Raw genomic sequence first — 20,358 nt, forward strand, 5'->3', positions numbered from 1 at the left:
CTGCACAGATTTTCTGTGGATAACCAATCAAAGTCTTTGCAAGGCAGGTGCTCTGAGCAATTGCTTTCTCTTAAGTTCAGTGCAACTAAGCTAACGGAACCAGAAAATAACAGTAGCTGTTGTCTGCTTGAAAAGCCATGAAGGGGTGACCGGTATAATTTCTGATTTTTTTTCCCAATTTCTATTGAAATCTGCAATTTTTGTGTCAATTTCTATTGAAATCTGCACGTTCAAAGATAAAGCTTTTGAGCAAGCGAATGTGCTTTATGGGTCTGGAGTGTGCCTTTAAAGGCAAACACAGTTATATTCATAACCAGGATCCAATGGTTTGCATAGAGGATTATTCTAGGATCATTAAGCTTAGGAAAGACACTGCTTACACATTTCCTGAATCCCAAAGGCTTAGGTTGGAAAAACAAGTTAACCTCATAATGCCCGACATCTAGTGCTACTATCCAAATGTCTACATAAAAAATTATGTCTTTATATACTTCTGTTCTAATTATTATAATTGTATTATTTATAAAGCACCAGCAAATTCCATAGCGCTGTACAATGGGTGGACTAACAGACACGTAATTGTAACCAGACAAATGGACGCACAGGAACAGAGGTGCTGAGGGCCCTGCTCAATGAGCTTACATGCTAGAGGGAGTGGGGTCTAGTGACACAAATGGTGTAAGTAGGGGTAATTAAATAGGTTGCTAGAAAAGTATTCACTGAGAACTTATTTTTGACAGTTGCAGAAGAGGAGTTATGGGGGGAGGGGGAAATGTAAACCTGCTTACAGTTTAAATTATATGCTTTCCTGAAGAAGTGTGTTTTCAAAGATTTTTTGAAGGAGTGGAGACTGGGTGAAAGTCTAACAGAGAAGGGAAGGGAGTTCCACAGAAAAGGTGCAGCCCTGGAGAAGACAGACAGAGGATAGACGTAGGACTTCGGCAGAGAGCAGGGGCCTCAACGGGACATACTTGTGTATTAGGGAGGATACAGGGAGGATACATAGGTTGGAGCAGCATTATGTAGGGACTTGTAATCAAGCACCAGAATCTTAAATTGAGACCTATATCTAACTGGAAGCTAATGTAGGGACTGACAGAGAGGGGAGGCGTGGGAAGTGACAGCAAAATGAGCCTCGCCGCCGCATTCATTAAAGATTGCAGTGGTGCAATCTGGGAACACGTAAGATCACTGAGATGGGGATTGCAGTAGTCAAGGCGAAAAAGAACAACGGCATGGACCAGCACCTTAGCTGCGTCTGCTGTTAAATAGGGGCGGATGCGAGCTATAATCACCCTGAAGTTTTTTTTTTTTTTTTTTTTTAAATAACGTTTATTTTATTCACATTTTCAAGTATATTACAAATACGATTATATTAACATAACATTTTAGGCATATATATTCACACTAGTAATTCAAGTAAAAATGTTAATCACTGTTAGAATATTCCTCAATTTAAACATTAAAAAGCACAGCCTAAAAACACTTAATTGAGACAAATTATTACATAAACATATATTACATCAATTATGCAGATCAGGAGATTAACTTTCTTATACCAATGTCTTTAACCTTTTTACTATTGCAAGGAGTAGTATCTTAATTTGTTGAGTTTACATATTACTTAGCCAGTTGTCAAACAGGTCTTTTTTTATTTTGTTGTTGGTGATTTAAATTAAACCTTTCCTTTTCCATCCGAAACTGAATTTTTAATTGTTGAAAATAAATATTTTTTTTTAAAAGGTATACTACTTGACTTCCAATTTCTGGGAATCACAATCTTTGTTGCAATAAAACGATGTATTGCCAGACATTGGTTATCTTTTGAGAGTGATTCCAGTTTATATATTCGTTTGATAAAATCCTAAAGTTGTCAAATATCCATTTCCATATTATTTTAGCTAATGGGAAGTACCACCAGATATGTAAATATGTGCCAGCAGGATTAGATTTAAACAATAAACACTTTTATATAATTGTCTTAATACCACATACCATTCAGTTTTCGAAAACATAGTTCCTAACGCCTTATTCCAGGTGTTTATTATTTTAATAGGTTTGTTATTTATTGCCTCGATCATCTTATTAGCTTTAGAAGTGATTTTTCCTCACCTTCTCATGACAGAACATTTGTTCCATGTGACTGAATATTTGATGGAAATTTTAACAGAGTCGTATTTAAATAATTTTGAATACGTAGAAATGTAAACACCTCTTTATTAGATATATGAAGTTTTGTCACAATATCTGGAAAAGGTAATAATTGATTTTGGTGAGTAATATCCTCAATAGTCTTCTAAAGAAGTTAAACGGCAAGTTTTTATAATCTTATTTCCTAATCCTATGTATTTTTTTTTATTTCATCCCATTCCTGTATGGTTTGTGCCAGTATGTATGATTTGCTTTTTATATGATCCGTATATAGTTTGCCACTGTTACCCAGGACAAAAACTTCTAGTCTTTTTATATTTACAGTCTCAGATTCGATCATGTACCAAGGTTCCAATTCCATTTTATCTACTTGTAGTTTATAAATATGTCCAATACAATTGGCATAATACATGTGTTTGATAATGGGATAGCTTAAACCTCCCTTACAATGTTTTTTCCCCAAAACCATTATATTTATCCTAGGTCTTTTTCCATTCCAGATACAAGTTTTAAGACTACGTTGAATCATGTCGAGCCAACTCTTTGGAATTTTAAGTGGTAACATTAAAAATAGAAAGGACCACTTTGGCATTATGTATGAATTTATAGTGTTAATCCTACCGAGCGATAAACTCAGATTGTCTTTTTAAATCCTCGATTGTATCACTGTTAATATTAATAGTTAATGCTGTCGATTTTGGCACATTTCATTTATAATTTGATATAGCACTATATATTTTGAATTCCTGCATTAGACAAGTGAGAGAGGTAACAGGTGATGTTAAAGATAACAGTATATCATCCGCATATAGGGATATTTTTATGTGCCGAACGTTCGTATGAAAACCTTCTGTCCCTTAATTTTCTCTAATATTAATAGCTAGTGGTTCAAGCGATAAGATGTACAGTAAGATAGACAGGGGACAACTCTGTCTTGTTCCGTTTTGTAAATCAAACCACCCTGCACATATATTGGCTCCTATAGTCCTAGCAGAGGGGTCTGAATATAGCACCATGGATCCATCCCTCTACAGCAAAGGACTCAGACAAAAGCCTTCTCGGCATCTAGTGACAGAACCAGTAGGGGTTGTCCGCTTCTGTTGGATTGATTGATTATATCCAAGATTCTTCTAGTGCAGTTACTAGCCAATCTAACGGGAATAAAACCTATTTGGTCCAAATTAATATTTTTTTTTATTATCAACTTCATCCGAGTTGCTATTATAGCAGCATATATTTTCATATCGATGTTTATAAGTTATATGGGTCTATAATTACGGATAGTGATGTACCGAACTGTCCGCCGGCGGACAGTTCCCGGCGAAATTAGCTTGTTCGCGTTCGCCGCGGCGGGCGGACACATGCGCAGTTCGATCCGCCCCCTATTCGTCATCATTGGGCAAACTTTGACCCTGTGCCTCTCGGTCAGCAGACACATTACAGCCAATCAGCAGCACTCCCTCCCTTCCACACCCTCCAACCTCCCTCCCAGCATCCATTTTCGATTCATTCGGAAGATGCATGCTTAGTGAGAGGAGGGAAAGTTTAGCTGCTGCTGATTACATAGGGAAATTGATAGCTAGGCTAGGGTATTCAGTGTCCACTACAATCCTGAAGGACTCATCTGATCTCTGCTGTAAGGACAGCACCCCAAAAAGCCCTTTTTAGGGCTAGAACATCAGGCTGCTTTTTTTTTTTCCCCTGTGTAATGTAATTGCAGGTGCCTGCCTGCCAGCCTGTGTGTCAGGCTCACAGCATATACTGTGCCCACTTGCCCAGTGCCACCACTCATATCTGTTTTAACAATCGGTTAAGCTTTACATTTATAATAAATATTTTTTTTTCACTGTAATAGAAGAGCAGTTGCCTGCCTGCCAGCTTCTGTGTGAGGTTGGATGCCTTGCCCATTTGCACAGTCAGTGCCACCACTCATATCTGTTTTAACAATCGGTTAAGCTTTAGATTTAAAATAAATAATTTTTTTTCACTGTAATAGAAGAGCAGTTAGTTGTCTGCAAGCATCTGGGTGTCAGGCCTACTTCAGCGTGTGCCCTGCACAACCCTGCCAGCGTGCTTTGACAGTTGCCAATCATATCTGGTGTCTCTATAGCGTGCTTTTACAAAGAAAAAAGGTTTCCAGTGTAAGCTAATAGCAGCCAGTCAGTGTCCTTCAAGCGGCTCTGTCAGGCCTTCCTTCAGCGTGTGCCCTGCACAACCCTGCCAGCGTGCTTTGACAGTTGCCAATCATATCTGGTGTCTCTTTAGCGTGCTTTTACAAAGAAAAAAGGTTTCCAGTGTAAGCTAATAGCAGCCAGTCAGTGTCCTTCAAGCGGCTCTGTCAGGCCTTCCTTCAGCGTGTGCCCTGCACAACCCTGCCAGCGTGCTTTGACAGTTGCCAATCATATCTGGTGTCTCTTTAGCGTGCTTTTACAAAGAAAAAAGGTTTCCAGTGTAAGCTAATAGCAGCCAGTCAGTGTCCTTCAAGCGGCTCTGTCAGGCCTTCCATCAGCGTGTGCCCTGCACAACCCTGCCAGCGTACTTTGACAGTTGCCAATCATATCTGGTGTCTCTATAGCGTGCTTTTACAAAGAAAAAAGGTTTCCAGTGTAAGCTAATAGCAGCCAGTCAGTGTCCTTCAAGCGGCTCTGTCAGGCCTTCCTTCAGCGTGTGCCCTGCACAACCCTGCCAGCGTGCTTTGACAGTTGCCAATCATATCTGGTGTCTCTTTAGTGTGCTTTTACAAAGAAAAAAGGTTTCCAGTGTAAGCTAATAGCAGCCAGTCAGTGTCCTTCAAGCGGCTCTGTCAGGCCTTCCTTCAGCGTGTGCCCTGCACAACCCTGCCAGCGTGCTTTGACAGTTGCCAATCATATCTGGTGTCTCTTTAGCGTGCTTTTACAAAGAAAAAAGGTTTCCAGTGTAAGCTAATAGCAGCCAGTCAGTGTCCTTCAAGCGGCTCTGTCAGGCCTTCCATCAGCGTGTGCCCTGCACAACCCTGCCAGCGTGCTTTGACAGTTGCCAATCATATCTGGTGTCTCTATAGCGTGCTTTTACAAAGAAAAAAGGTTTCCAGTGTAAGCTAATAGCAGCCAGTCAGTGTCCTTCAAGCGGCTCTGTCAGGCCTTCCTTCAGCGTGTGCCCTGCACAACCCTGCCAGCGTGCTTTGACAGTTGCCAATCATATCTGGTGTCTCTATAGCGTGCTTTTACAAAGAAAAAAGGTTTCCAGTGTAAGCTAATAGCAGCCAGTCAGTGTCCTTCAAGCGGCTCTGTCAGGCCTTCCTTCAGCGTGTGCCCTGCACAACCCTGCCAGCGTGCTTTGACAGTTGCCAATCATATCTGGTGTCTCTTTAGCGTGCTTTTACAAAGAAAAAAGGTTTCCAGTGTAAGCTAATAGCAGCCAGTCAGTGTCCTTCAAGCGGCTCTGTCAGGCCTTCCTTCAGCCTGTGCCCTGCACAACCCTGCCAGCGTGCTTTGACAGTTGCCAATCATATCTGGTGTCTCTTTAGCGTGCTTTTACAAAGAAAAAAGGTTTCCAGTGTAAGCTAATAGCAGCCAGTCAGTGTCTTTCAAGCGGCTCTGTCAGGCCTTCGATCAGCGTGTGCCCTGCACAACCCTGCCAGCGTGCTTTGACAGTTGCCAATCATATCTGGTGTCTCTATAGCGTGCTTTTACAAAGAAAAAAGGTTTCCAGTGTAAGCTAATAGCAGCCAGTCAGTGTCCTTCAAGCGGCTCTGTCAGGCCTTCCTTCAGCGTGTGCCCTGCACAACCCTGCCAGCGTGCTTTGACAGTTGCCAATCATATCTGGTGTCTCTTTAGCGTGCTTTTACAAAGAAAAAAGGTTTCCAGTGTAAGCTAATAGCAGCCAGTCAGTGTCCTTCAAGCGGCTCTGTCAGGCCTTCCTTCAGCGTGTGCCCTGCACAACCCTGCCAGCGTGCTTTGACAGTTGCCAATCATATCTGGTGTCTCTTTAGCGTGCTTTTACAAAGAAAAAAGGTTTCCAGTGTAAGCTAATAGCACCCAGTCAGTGTCCTTCAAGCGGCTCTGTCAGGCCTTCCTTCAGCGTGTGCCCTGCACAACCCTGCCAGCGTGCTTTGACAGTTGCCAATCATATCTGGTGTCTCTTTAGCGTGCTTTTACAAAGAAAAAAGGTTTCCAGTGTAAGCTAATAGCAGCCAGTCAGTGTCCTTCAAGCGGCTCTGTCAGGCCTTCCTTCAGCGTGTGCCCTGCACAACCCTGCCAGCGTGCTTTGACAGTTGCCAATCATATCTGGTGTCTCTTTAGCGTGCTTTTACAAAGAAAAAAGGTTTCCAGTGTAAGCTAATAGCAGCCAGTCAGTGTCCTTCAAGCGGCTCTGTCAGGCCTTCCATCAGCGTGTGCCCTGCACAACCCTGCCAGCGTGCTTTGACAGTTGCCAATCATATCTGGTGTCTCTATAGCGTGCTTTTAAAACCAAAACGTTGTTTCCACTGTAATAGAAGAGCAGTTGCCTGCCTGCCAGCTTCTGTGTGAGTTTCACAGTGGATACTGTGCCCTCTTGCCCAGTGCCACCACTCATATCTGTTTTTACAATAGCTTAAGCTTTAGATTTAAAATAAATAATTTTTTTCACTGTAATAGAAGAGCAGTTAGTTGTCTGCAAGCGTCTGGGTGTCAGGCCTACTTCAGCGTGTGCTCTGCAGACCTGTGCCAGTGTGCTTTGACAGTTGCCGCTCATATCTTGTGTCTCTATAGCGTGCTTTTACAACCAAAATTTGTTTTTCACTGTTATAGATTGAATAGCAGTTACTTGTCTTCAAGCGGGTGTCTCAGGCCTACTTCAGCGTGTGCTCTGCAGCACTGTTCCAGTGCACATTGCCAATCATATCTGGTGTCTCTATAGCGTGCTTTTAAAAACAAAATTTGTTTTTCACTGTTATAGATTGAATAGCAGTTACTTGTCTTCAAGCGGGTGTCTCAGGCCTACTTCAGCGTGTGCTCTGCAGCACTGTTCCAGTGCACATTGCCAATCATATCTGGTGTCTCTATAGCGTGCTTTTAAAAACAAAATTTGTTTTTCACTGTTATAGATTGAATAGCAGTTACTTGTCTTCAAGCGGGTGTCTCAGGCCTACTTCAGCGTGTGCTCTTCAGACCTGTGCCAGTGTGCTTTAACAGTTGCCACTCATATCTTGTGTCTCTATAGCGTGCTTTTACAACCAAAATTTGTTTTTCACTGTTATAGATTGAATAGCAGTTACTTGTCTTCAAGCGGGTGTCTCAGGCCTACAGTGTGTGCTCTGCAGAACTGTTACAGTTCACATTGCCAATCATATCTGGTCTCACAGTAGCTTGCACGCATAGTACCACTAATCCCCCAAAAAATGACAGGCAGAGGCAGGCCACCCCGCAGGGGCCGTCGTGGTCGTGATGCTGTGATTCCCTTTTGCCCTAGAATAATGCCCAGTTTTCAGAAGCCACGTACCCTGAACTTGAAAAGTTCTGAGGACATAGTTGACTGGCTAACACAGGACACCCAATCTTGTACAGCCTCCGCTCGGAACCTTGACGCACCATCCTCCTCCAGCTTCCTCCAGCTTCAGGCACCTCTCAAGATAGCACTCACCCGCCTGCCGCCACCACCAAAACTAGCACCACAGCCGCTTTACTTGGTATGTCAGAGGAGTTATTCACACACCCGTTTGAAGAAATGAGTGATGCGCAACTATTATTGCTAGAGGATGTAGATAACAGGGATATGTCTCAGGCAGGCAGCATTAAACACATGGAGGTACGATGTGATGATGACGGTGAACAGTCTCTATTCTGCTCTGTGTCAGTGTGTATCATGGTCTCTGTGGACAGGGAACAGTCTCTATTCTGCTCTGTGTCAGTGTGTATCAGGGGTTTTGAGGACAGGTGTCAATCCATATCTGCCAAGTGACCCTATGTAGGGGGAACAGTCTCTATTCTGCTCTGTGTCAGTGTGTATCAGGGATCATTAGGATAGGTGTCAATCCATATCTGCCAAGTGACCCTATGTAGGGGGAACAGTCTCTATTCTGCTCTGTGTCAGTGTGTATCAGGGATCATTAGGATAGGTGTCAATCCATATCTGCCAAGTGACCCTATGTAGGAGGAACAGTCCCTATTCTGCTCTGTGTCACTGTGTATCAGGGATCATTAGGATAGGTGTCAATCCATATCTGCCAAGTGACCCTATGTAGGGGGAACAGTCTCTATTCTGCTCTGTGTCAGTGTGTATCAGGGGTTTTGAGGACAGGTGTCAATCCATATCTGCCAAGTGACCCTATGTAGGGGGAACAGTCTCTATTCTGCTCTGTGTCAGTGTGTATCAGGGATCATTAGGATAGGTGTCAATCCATATCTGCCAAGTGACCCTATGTAGGGGAACAGTCTCTATTCTGCTCTGTGTCAGTGTGTATCATGGTCTCTGTGGACGGTGAACAGTCTCTATTCTGCTCTGTGTCAGTGTGTATCAGGGGTTTTGAGGACAGGTGTCAATCCATATCTGCCAAGTGACCCTATGTAGGGGGAACAGTCTCTATTCTGCTCTGTGTCAGTGTGTATCAGGGATCATTAGGATAGGTGTCAATCCATATCTGCCAAGTGACCCTATGTAGGGGAACAGTCTCTATTCTGCTCTGTGTCAGTGTGTATCATGGTCTCTGTGGACGGTGAACAGTCTCTATTCTGCTCTGTGTCAGTGTGTATCAGGGGTTTTGAGGACAGGTGTCAATCCATATCTGCCAAGTGACCCTATGTAGGGGGAACAGTCTCTATTCTGCTCTGTGTCAGTGTGTATCAGGGATCATTAGGACAGGTGTCAATCCATATCTGCCAAGTGACCCTATGTAGGGGGAACAGTCCCTATTCTGCTCTGTGTCAGTGTGTATCAGGGGTTTTGAGGACAGGTGTCAATCCATATCTGCCAAGTGACCCTATGTAGGGGGAACAGTCTCTATTCTGCTCTGTGTCAGTGTGTATCAGTGGTTTTGAGGACAGGTGTCAATCCATATCTGCCAAGTGACCATATGTAGGGAGAACAGTCTCTATTCTGCTCTGTGTCAGTGTGTATCAGGGCTGGGCTTTGAGGACAGGTGTCAATGTTAGGTGATTTCTGCCCTTTATGGATTAAAAGCAGACTCTGCATCAACTGTGCAATTTTCCATGGGAGTTTTGCCATGGATCCCCCTCTGGCATGCCACAGTCCAGGTGTTAGTCCCCTTGAAACAACTTTTCCATCACTATTGTGGCCAGAAAGAGTCCCTGTTGTTTTTAAAATTCGCCTGCCCATTGAAGTCAATGGCGGTTCGCGCGGTTCGCGAACATTTGCGGAAGTTCGCGTTCGCCGTTCGCGAACCGAAAATTCCGGGTTCGCGACAACACTAATTACGGACATCTGTTGGATTTTTATTAGGTTTTAATATTGGTAATATGTTGACCTGCAGCAGCTCTTTTGGTTCTTTTGATTTGTTAGCTATTTCATTATATAAATTGGTCAAAGGCTGAATAAGTTCTTATTCAAAAATTTTATAAAATAGGTTGCTAAATCCATCAGGGCCCGGGGTTTTATATACATTCAACTTTTCTATCTCTCTACTTCATTAGTGGTAAAGCAAGTGTTTAGTATTAGTAAATCTGATTTTGTTATCTTAGGTTTATTTGTATTTAAAAAAAAAATATGTTATTGTTTCTTCATCCGCAGAGAGCCTGAGATTATACAATTTATTATAAAATTAGTTACATTTGTGGCCTATTTTTACTGGGGTTGAGAATATTTCACTTCAATCTACTAACGTATTAATTCTATTTTTAGAAATACTTTTTTGTAATTTTTTTGTAAGGTTTTTACTTGCTCTATTCTCAGTGTAGTAGTAATTTATTCTTAATTTATTTAAAGTAAAGTAGATTTTTTCTTCTGTTCTTAGATTTATTTTATTTTGCAGTTCCATCAACATTAGTTTGTTTTGGTTTGTAGGTTTCTGTTTATTTAAATTCTAGAAGTTAAAAAATGTAATGTATAAATCTGCCAGGTCCTTACCTTTATTTTATATTTCTATTTTCATTTTAATTAGATATCCTCTTATAACTGCCTTGTAGGTGCACCAGATAGTAGAATTAGCCAACTCAGGTGTATTGTTTTCATCATAGAAAAATCTTGATGTTTTGATAATTCGTCTTTATTTTTTTTCATTTTAATTATTGCATCATCTAGTCTCCATGTTATCTACCCCGTGGCTGAGATTTACCAATTTCTACTATAATAAAACTGTGATTTGACCATGTATTATCTTTAATCTGGATATTATGAATATTACGAATTTCATTTGCCTTAACCAAACACATATCGATTCTTAACTATGAGCCATGGACCTCAGAAAAATGTGCATAATCTTTGACTTCTGGATGTATCGTTCGCCAGGTATCATATAATTCGAACCTTCTACAAATACTATTCAATTTCATTGATTGATTAATGACATATTTCTCTGTTGTTGGAAGTATGTGGGATGTTTCATCAATTCTATGATCGTAAACACAATTAAAATCCCCGGCTATAATTAATGTACCTTTACTTATTCTTTGAACTCTTTCCATTATTTTTGAGAATAGGGCCATAGGATTTTTGTTTGGCACGTAAATATTAACCAAAGTACACACATTATTATCGATCTTACATACAACAATCAGAAACCTAGCTTCAATATCGATGTCTTGGTATATACGTAATTAATTTTACTCAGAAAAAATACAAGTGGGCTTCATTCAAGAAACCCACTGGAAAAAGTTAGATACCCAAAAATGGGGCGGTAGAAAATATCCAATTATACTTCAAGCCTCGTTAGAATAAAAAATAAAAAAAGAGGAGTTGCAATTGTCTTTTCTGATGATTTACCGGTAGATATTGAGATTACCGTATATACTCGAGTATAAGCCGACCCGAATATAAGCCGAGGCCCCTAATTTAACCCCAAAAAACTGGGAAAACGTATTGACTCGAGTATAAGACTAGGGTGGAAAATGCAGCAGCTACTGGTAAATTTCTAAATAAAATTAGATCTTAAAAAAGTTATATTAACTGAATATTTATTTACAGTGTGTGTATATAATGAATGCAGTGTGTGTGTGTGTGTGTATGAATGCAGTGTGTATATGAATGCTGTGTGTGTATGCAGTGTGTATATAATGAATGGAGTGCAGTGTGTGTATATGAGTGCAGTGTGTGTATGAGTGCAGTGTGTGTGTATGAGTGCAGTGTGTATATAATGAATGCAGTGCAGTGTGTGTATGAGTGCAGTGTGAATGCAGTGTGTGTATGAGTGCAGTGTGTATGTATGAGTCCAGTGTGTATGCAGTGTGTGTATGAATGCAGTGTGTGTATATAATGAATGCAGTGCAGTGTGTGTATGAGTGTGTGTATGAATGCAATGTGTGTGAGTGCAGTGTGTGTGTGTGTGTGTGTGTTAGTGCAGAGCATTGGTGGGGGTGGGCATTTTATTAATTATTAATTATTATTGTAATATATATATTTTTTTAATGTTATTTTTTTTATTATGATTATTTTTTTATTTTATTTTTTTTTTTTCGTCCCCCCTCCCTGCTTGTAAGCTGGCCAGGGAGGGGGGCTCTCACTCCCTGGTGGTCCAGTGGATGGGCTGTAGGAGGGGGGCTGTCAGGAAGCTGTAACTTACCTTCACCGCAGCTCCTGTCAGCTCCCTTCTCTCTCCTCTGTCCATGCAGCTCCCAGGTCAGCTTCCTCTGCAACTCTCGCGGCCGCGCGGAGCGTTGCCACGGTAACCCGTGGCAATGCTCTGACCCCGCGGCCCTCGCGAGAGTTGCAGAGGAAGCTGACCTGGGAGCTGCACGGACAGAGGAGAGAGAAGGGAGCTGACAGGAGCTGCGGTGAAGGTAAGTTACAGCTTCCTGACAGCCCCCGGTCCTTGTCTGTATTATGGCAATGAAAATTGCCATAATACAGACAACTGACTCGAGTATAGGACGAGTGAGTGTTTTTCAGCACAAAAAATGTGCTGAAAAACTCGTCTTATACTCGAGTATATACGGTATATATGTTTATTTTTTTTCTATATTTTTTCTATTATTATATTTTCTTAAATTATGCTTGTTTCTCCCTATTTGATATTTATTTTTATTCCATTCTTAGTTCTTTGTCAAGTTAATCTGCTTTCTTTTCTCTTTCTTATCAGGATCACCTTCAAACACTCTTTGCTCACTTTTTTTTTTTTTTTTTTTAATATATTCCTCATTTTTTCCTTCAGAAAGTCAAACAATCAATTAATATATGATACCGTTTTTTGTTTTTGTTTCAGGATTTGGATCACATCAAGCACAATAGTATGGGGAGTCCCTCAGCAACTGGAAAACCAACTTACAGTTCCGAGGCTCAATCACCTCCACTTGTTAGATTTTAGAGGCAAACCTCCTCACATCCTCGTGTAGCCCTGTTATTAGGCAGTATATGATTTTACCGCATGTAGGCTTCACCACAGGATACAGTCCAGTCCTTATTCCTGCACAGTCGCAACACACAACCTCTGTCCGATTTGCCGACCTTGTATCCTCTTCGAGGCTTTAGTCAATAGTGCCGGACTGCATTACTGTTTCCTTTAAACTCTTATTTTAAAATTGTGTTCTATTCCATCTCCCTCCCTATACTATCACTACTTCATTGATAACTACATCTCCCATCCTGATCTTCTTCTGTTTTTGTTTTTCTTAAAGCTGGTATGGTCGTGTCATTTTATGTTCATTCTCTAAGACTCTTTGTTAATTGTTTGTTTAGCTAGTGTTACTACTCTCACTGATAATCTCGTAAATTTATCTTCATGGTTTATGACTTTCACCTATCTGATCCTTCATATCTTTTTATCCCAAAGTTCTCTCCTTTAGTTTTTCATCTCTAATTAATTACCTCAATAGCCCCATGTCTCCCCACCCTTAATAGTGTTATTTCCTTTTTTTTTTTTCTAACCTCAGATCTTTATATTTCAGACTGGGCCCCTTAAAACAGCATTAACACCCAGCACTCCCAAGCAACCAAGTCCTGCAGAATCTTCTGAGCAGAGGTATCATCTAGATGGTGCAAATCAGCTGGTTTCCTTAACACACCAATCAAGTCACTAAACCTCTCCTCACCTGAAATCCTCTGTTAACACACTGCATCCTTACAATGGTTTAAACACTCATTGACATTTGTTTGTGTGTGTATATATGATTTACATAACAATATATATAAACATTTTCTCTAATGTTCTCACTTCTATTTTTCACTTTAACACTAACTTCTCTCATAACTAAAATATCCCTATCCTTTCACTCACCTGTCCCTGGCAACACCATCATCAATACTTCCACCTCACTCCCCTCCCCTCTCTTTTCATCCCATGTACTCTACACATACCTTTCTAGCCTATCTCCACCAACTCCTCCAAAATCCTCTACATACATACCCTCCTACAAAACTTTCAAATCCTTCTCCCACCTTCACTTCCTTTCTTTCCTTCTGCTCCTAGCAGCTGGTGATGTCTCTCCAAACCCCGGTCCCCTCTCGGCAAACTCACCACATACTAACCCAAGGATCCACACTAATCTCATATCCATCACACGTTCCTCTAAATCCTCCTTCCATACTGCCCTCTGGAACGCACGCTCTGTTTGCAATATTACTAAATCCACTGCTGTCCATGACTTCTTCATCTCTCATTCAATAGATTTACTAGCCTTAACAGAAACCTGGCTCTCCCCCTCTGACACTGCTACATCTTTGTCCTTCGGTGGTCTCCAACTTACCCACAACCCAAGAAACTCTGAATGTAAAGGTGGTGGTGTTGGGTTTCTCCTCTCCCCTCACTGCTCCTTTAAACCTCTACCCACCCCCCTTCCCTCTCTTTCCCATAATTTGAAATACATTCAATTCACCTTTTCCAACCCTTCTCTGCTAACATTGCTGTTATTTATCGTCCCCCTGGTTCCCCTCTTCTCTTCCTTGACCGCTTTGCTGCCTGGCTGCCCTATTTCCTCTCTTCTAACATGCCATCCTTAATTCTCGGGGACTTCAATATTCCTATTAGCCCACCTTTGACCTCTGCAGCCTCTAAACTACTTTCAATTACTTCCTCCCTCAGGCTATCACAGTGGGATAATTCTCCCACCCATGTAGCTGGCAATACCCTTGACCTAATCTTCACTTAAGCATGTACAGTATCTAATATCTGCAACACTCCATTTCCTCTCTCTGATCACCACCTCTTATCATTTGCTCTCGTGTACCCCCCTCACCCAACAACCGCAGCCTAACCCCCCTCAACTCAGAGGAACCTTAATTCTCTTGATCTCCAGCAGTTGTCAGCTGATATTGATTCACGACTGCTGTCCATCCCTTCCCTCTCCTGTCCTTCACTGACCATCTCCACATATAACTCTACCCTTACATCTGCCTTGAACGCTGCAGCACCGCTCCAAAAAGCACCTCGAGAAGGACCCGCCCCCAACCATGGCATACTAAATCAACACGCTACCTGCAAAGATGTTCCCATTGTGCTGAACGCTCCTGGAGGAAGTCTCGCACCCAGTCAGACTTTCTCTATTATAGATTCATATTGTGTTCATACAGTGCAGCCCTTGCCCTTGCCAAACAGTCCTACTTTTCCTCTCTCATTAGTTCATGCTCCCGCAACCCCAGGCGTCTCTTTGACACTTTTAATTCTCTTCTTCGCCCTGCTGTGGCCACCCCCCAAACTAACCTTACTGCTGATAACTTTGCATGTTACTTTACTGACAAGATTGAACAGCTAAGGAAATAATTCTCCCCTCCTTGCCATTCTGTTTCTCAACCACACATAGATCATGCCTCTCCTACCCTTCAGACATTCTCCCTGGCTTCTGACCAAGAGGTGGCTGCTCTGCTTTCCTCCTCTTGCCCCACCACTTGCCCACTCGATCCTGTCCCATCTCACCTTATTAGATCTCTCTCCACTTGTCTCATGCCTTCTTTAACACACATCTTCAACTGCTCTCTCTCTTCTGGCATTGTCCCTGCACACCTTAAACATGCCACTGTAGTACCTATACTAAGAAAACCATCCCTCGACCCGTCCACCCCCTCTAACTATCATCCCATATGCCTGCTCCCTTTTTCCTCAAAGCTTCTGGAAAGACTTATCTTTACCCGTGTGTCTCATTTCCTCAATTACAACTCTCTCCTTGACCCCCTTCAATCTGGCTTCCGCCCTCTCCACTCTACTGAGACTGCGCTTATCAAAGTTACTAACGACCTAATCGCAGCTAAATCCAAAGGCCACTACTCCATACTAATTCTTCTTGACCTCTCAGCGGCCTTTGACACCGTTGATCATGCTCTATTTCTTCAAACTCTTCAGTCACTTGGTTTCTGTGACTCTGTCCTCTCGTGGTTTTCCTCTTATTTCTCCCAACGCTCATTCGTCCTGTCTCGGTTGGAGGCCCTCAAGGTTTTGTCCTTGGTCCCCTTGTATTTTCTCTTTATACTGCCTCTCTTGGAAAACTTATTACCTCTTTTGGATTCAACTACCACCTGTACACTGATGACACCCAGTTATATCTCTCCTCCACGGACCTCTCCCCTGCCGTCCTGCAACGTGTCACTGCTTGCCTTTCTTCCATCTCTGACTGGATGTCCTCCCACTTTCTGAAACTCAATCTCTCTAAAACGGAGCTCATTATCTTTCCTCCTCCTAATACTGATCCTCCTCTTTCGCTCTCCCTTCAAGTTTGTGCTACCCACATCAGTCCATCCTTGCAAGCGCGCTGTCTTGGCGTCATACTTGATTCTGGCCTCACCTTTGAGCCTCACATCCAGCACGTTGCCAAATCCTGTAGATTCCATTTTTAACAACATAACCCGCATCCGCCCCTTTCTTGCACCAGATACTACCAAGGAGCTTGTCCATGCTCTAGTAATTTCCCGCATGGATTATTGTAACCCTCTCCTGATTGGTCTTCCCAAAAGCCATACTGCACCGCTACAGTCCGTAATGAACGCTGCTGCCAGACTGATTTTCCTCTCTAGTCGTTTCTCTCACACCTCACCCCTCTGCCAGTCCTTACATTGACTTCCTGTATGCTATAGGAGTCAATTCAAGGTTCTAATTCACACCTATAAAGCACTGAACAATTCTAACCCCTCTTATATCTCCTCACAGATCCATAGGTATGTCCCCTTCTCGGTCTCTCCGCTCTGCCTGTGACCACCTCCTGTCCGTTGTCCGCACCCGTACGGCCAACTCACACATGCAGGACTTCTCGCGGGCGGCTCCCTTCCTATGGAATAGCCTGCCTACCGCCATCAGACTCTCCCCTAGTCTTGCATCTTTTAAGAAGTGCCTTAAAACCCATCTCTTTAGGAAAGCTTATGGCCTCCAAGACTAACCTTTACCTGTCTCTTGCTCTCTCCTAAAGGGCAGCCCACCTTATTTCACTGCAAATTCCTGTCGTAATGTGTTTTAAACCCCACCTACTATAGAATGTAAGCTTGATTGAGCAGGGTCCTCTTCAACCTATTGTTCCCATAAGTTTATTTGTAATTGTCCTATTTATAGTTAAATCCCCTCTCATAATATTGTAAAGCGCTACGGAATCTGTTGGCGCTATATAAATGGCAATAATAATAATAATATCAGCTTGGTAATCGCGTGCTCTGCCCCTCGAACGCCAGGATCGGATACTTCACACTCCCCGTCAGACTCCTACTTACAGCACGTGCGCTGTTACGCCATCACATACCCCTGTCGTGGAGCCTCCCTCTTGAGTTAAGCCATGGGAACGCGGCGAAGGTAAGAGCAAGCTAGCATGACACTTTATTATGTATCTATTTCATAAAATATACCAGTTGTTGATGGTGCAGTAAAAACATAACCTTAGAATAAAATACATGGAATATATGACTAGTGTAAATTAAGTTACAAACCTCTGTCTAAGGCAGTGCCTTTCTTGAGACTTAACTCCTCCACCACAAGTTCGCGTACATGCTGTCCACTTAGTCCATTCCCCCCACCAGAAAGTAGTTGCATCTGCCCCATCTTCTAGGCTATTAGATGTCTGAATATTTTCCTGCATTTACAGTAGAAGAAAAGAGATGAAACACATATGTAGGTCTTTTTAAAAACTAAAATTTCTTTACAGAAGATCAGCTTCAAAACAGCATAAAATTGATGATGATAGTAGTTCAATAAAAGACACGAAAGGGCTCTCTCTCCAATTAAAGATAGGGAAAAGTTAAATAAGAATTGAGACTAATATGGTTATTAAAGGGATAATCAGGATAGGGATGGGGTAGGGAGCGGGAGGGAAGAAATAGGGGAATATATGATGAAATAAAGGTTAAACCCATAAAGGTTTACTATAGTTAAGAAAAGAACAAACATTGTATTAATAATGATAGAAAGACCTCAAAGGTGTTGTTTTTTATGTAATAGTTTTAACAACTATACATTGGCAAGGTATCTATCTGAAATACAAAAATATAAAGAAAAAGTTTTAAAAAAATGTAAAACGAAGTCTTGGCACTCACCTTTAAAGTAAAACAGAAAAAAAACTTTTACCCAGGGGCTAGCCGTGGACAGGAGGTAGCAATCAAACAAGGTGGAGTGAAGCAGAGCTGGAGGAGAGAGTAGAGTGCTGCCCTTTAGGAGAGAGCAAGGGACAGGTATGTGAGGTAGAAGTTACTCTGGGAGGCCATACGTTTTATATATATAATCCAAAATAGAGGAAGCACTCCAGGGGATTTTTGTGAATAAACGTGTTATTTTTTATTGCATATTAGAAAAAAATACACTCTGTCCTCATCGAAAGTGCAAAAGTGAATCGTATTCAAAGGTGAATATGATTCACTTTTGCACATAATGGTCACATATAGCAAATTTCTATTATTCATTGGTTGTTTTTTGTTACTTAGCAACCGACAGTATGATGCATGGCATTGCACATCATCATGTCATTAGGGGGGGTAACATGTACCACATGAACACTTCCGGGTTCGGGTACACGACGGAGCATCGCTTGGATTGGTAAGTCACTTTACTGTATACTGCATATATTCACTGTATGTTCACTACACTCATTGATCTTGATAAAGATCTGCACAGGGGTCGAAACATCAATCGGGACAGAGTGTATTTTTTGCTAATATGCAATAAAAAAAAAAAAGAACATGTTTATTCACAAAAATTCCCTGGAGTGCTCCCTCTGTTTTGGAATATATAAATATATATATATATATATATATATATAAATAAAGCTTATGGCCTCCCAGAGTAACCTCTACCTCACATGCCTGTCCCTTGCTTTCTCCTAAAGGGCAGCACTCTACTCTCTCCTCCAGCTCTGCTTCACTCCACCTTGTTTGATTGCTACCTCCTGTCCTGTTGGATTTTACGCCCCACCTCCTATAAGACTGTAAGCTCGTTTGAGCAGGGTCCTCTTCAACCTATTGTTCCGGTAAGTTTTTGTAATTGTCTCATTTATTGTTAAATCTCCTCCCTTTGATAATATTGTAAAGCACTACTGAATATGTTGGCGCTATATAAATACCAGTAATAATAATAACAATAATATATATATATATATATATATAAATATTTTTAATGCATCCCATTTTCAACTTACTAAATTGTAAATGCAATTTGTTGGCTGACCTCAAAGATAAATATTAAAAACAGTAGATTATTGTAACAATATGAATTTTTGCAACATGAGAATACCACCAACAATTCTTTGCCATTCCTACCCATGGACTCCTTGCCAAGGTAGGACACTTACCAAATGCAGTACAAAGAGTGTAAAAATGTCCCATGCTAAATGTTTCTATCCAGAAATATGATTTTTTTTTTTGGTGAAATGTTCTGTGACAGCCAAATACTGGCTGTGTGTGTTGGCTTTTTGTAAAATCTAAATTAAAAGCCAAACGGAAATGAAAATCCACGGCATGAAATGATTTTAATTTTGAGTACTGTCCTAAAGCTGCCCTAGTTATTCCTCAGTTATTATATCACTTTTTTTCAGAATTTAGTGCTACAAAATGATGAGCTGGATATCAAAAGAAGGACTTGTCTGATCCACAAATATGATATAAGTTCTGTCTGATCCACAAATATTATATAAGTTTCTTTAGGTAGCCTGTATGAGCTTTTTATTGATACTACATGAATGTAAAATATTACAAAATATTCAAATTGACCAGGCAGTGAAAGGGTTAAAACGACAGTCAGCAACATATACATTAGATTTTCTTTATGGGATTCATTGAACAAATGAATGGTTAAAGTAAAAAGCTATACACATTTCTCAGTTTTCTATCTGCAGCATTTTATTTTGAAATATCTGCATATATTGCATCTAAAATCACCTTAATTTTCACCAGATAAGATACTAGACTTAAAACTCTACTCACCTGAGACAGGGCAAATGTGGCAGTAACTGCTAAAAGAAGAAGAATCCACCTGGGTTCCATGTTTTTCCTGAAAAATAGTTCTAATTCTTGGCTATCCCTCATAATCTTCATCTTCAGAAAATTCTAGGAGAGAGAGCGCATCAGTCACGTCTTTAATTGTTGTATTCTACTTTATTATCTTCCTTTATATATTCTACAAGCATGGTATCTACACTGATCAGCCACAGCATTAAAACCACCTGCCTTATAGTGTGTAGGTACCCTTTGTGCTGCCAAAACAGCTCTGATGCATTGAGATATGTACTCAACAAGACCTATGAACGTGTCCTATGGTATCTGGCACCAAGACATTAGCAGCAGATTCTTTAAGTCCTGCAAGGTGCGAGGGGTGAGCCATCTAACCCTCTATTGCTGAGCGAAAAAGGTTAATAGTGCGATAAGCTTTACCTGAATCGAACATGTGAGTTAGGAACTCTAAAATCATATGGAGAGGGGCAGATACGGGATCCACCGACCGTCCCATGCACCAACCAGACCACGAACTCCATGAAGATCGATAGGCCGCTCTTGTCCCTGTAGCCCAGGCGTTATCGAGGAGGAGGAGAGTTGATTGCGGAACATTTGGGACATTCCAAGGTCCCCTGAAAGGAGCCACGCTATCAGGGGTAGCTGGTTCTGCAACACTAGTCCGTGTGAGTTCCCAATCCGGATCCAGAAGCAGGTCCTGGAAACTTAATTGCAGGTAATCTATCGACAATTCCA

General features: G+C 41.5%; 1 protein-coding gene across 2 annotated transcripts in view; it reads right to left on the reverse strand.

The window, feature by feature from the left end:
- Positions 1–20,358, reverse strand: part of ADAMTSL2 (ADAMTS like 2) — a 77,843-nt gene that overhangs the window by 46,916 nt on the left and 10,569 nt on the right. For both annotated transcript variants that reach the window (XM_063432919.1, XM_063432918.1), the window contains 2 exons: positions 19,597–19,719; positions 17,116–17,258 (listed from right to left, as the gene is read on the reverse strand). In XM_063432919.1, the coding sequence (XP_063288989.1) occupies positions 17,116–17,258; positions 19,597–19,707 (254 nt within the window). In that variant the 5' untranslated portion in view covers positions 19,708–19,719. The remainder of the gene's footprint in view (positions 1–17,115; positions 17,259–19,596; positions 19,720–20,358) is intronic.

The sequence above is a fragment of the Pelobates fuscus genome, chromosome 9 (assembly GCF_036172605.1).
Source record: "Pelobates fuscus isolate aPelFus1 chromosome 9, aPelFus1.pri, whole genome shotgun sequence".
Taxonomy (NCBI): Eukaryota; Metazoa; Chordata; class Amphibia; order Anura; family Pelobatidae; genus Pelobates; species Pelobates fuscus.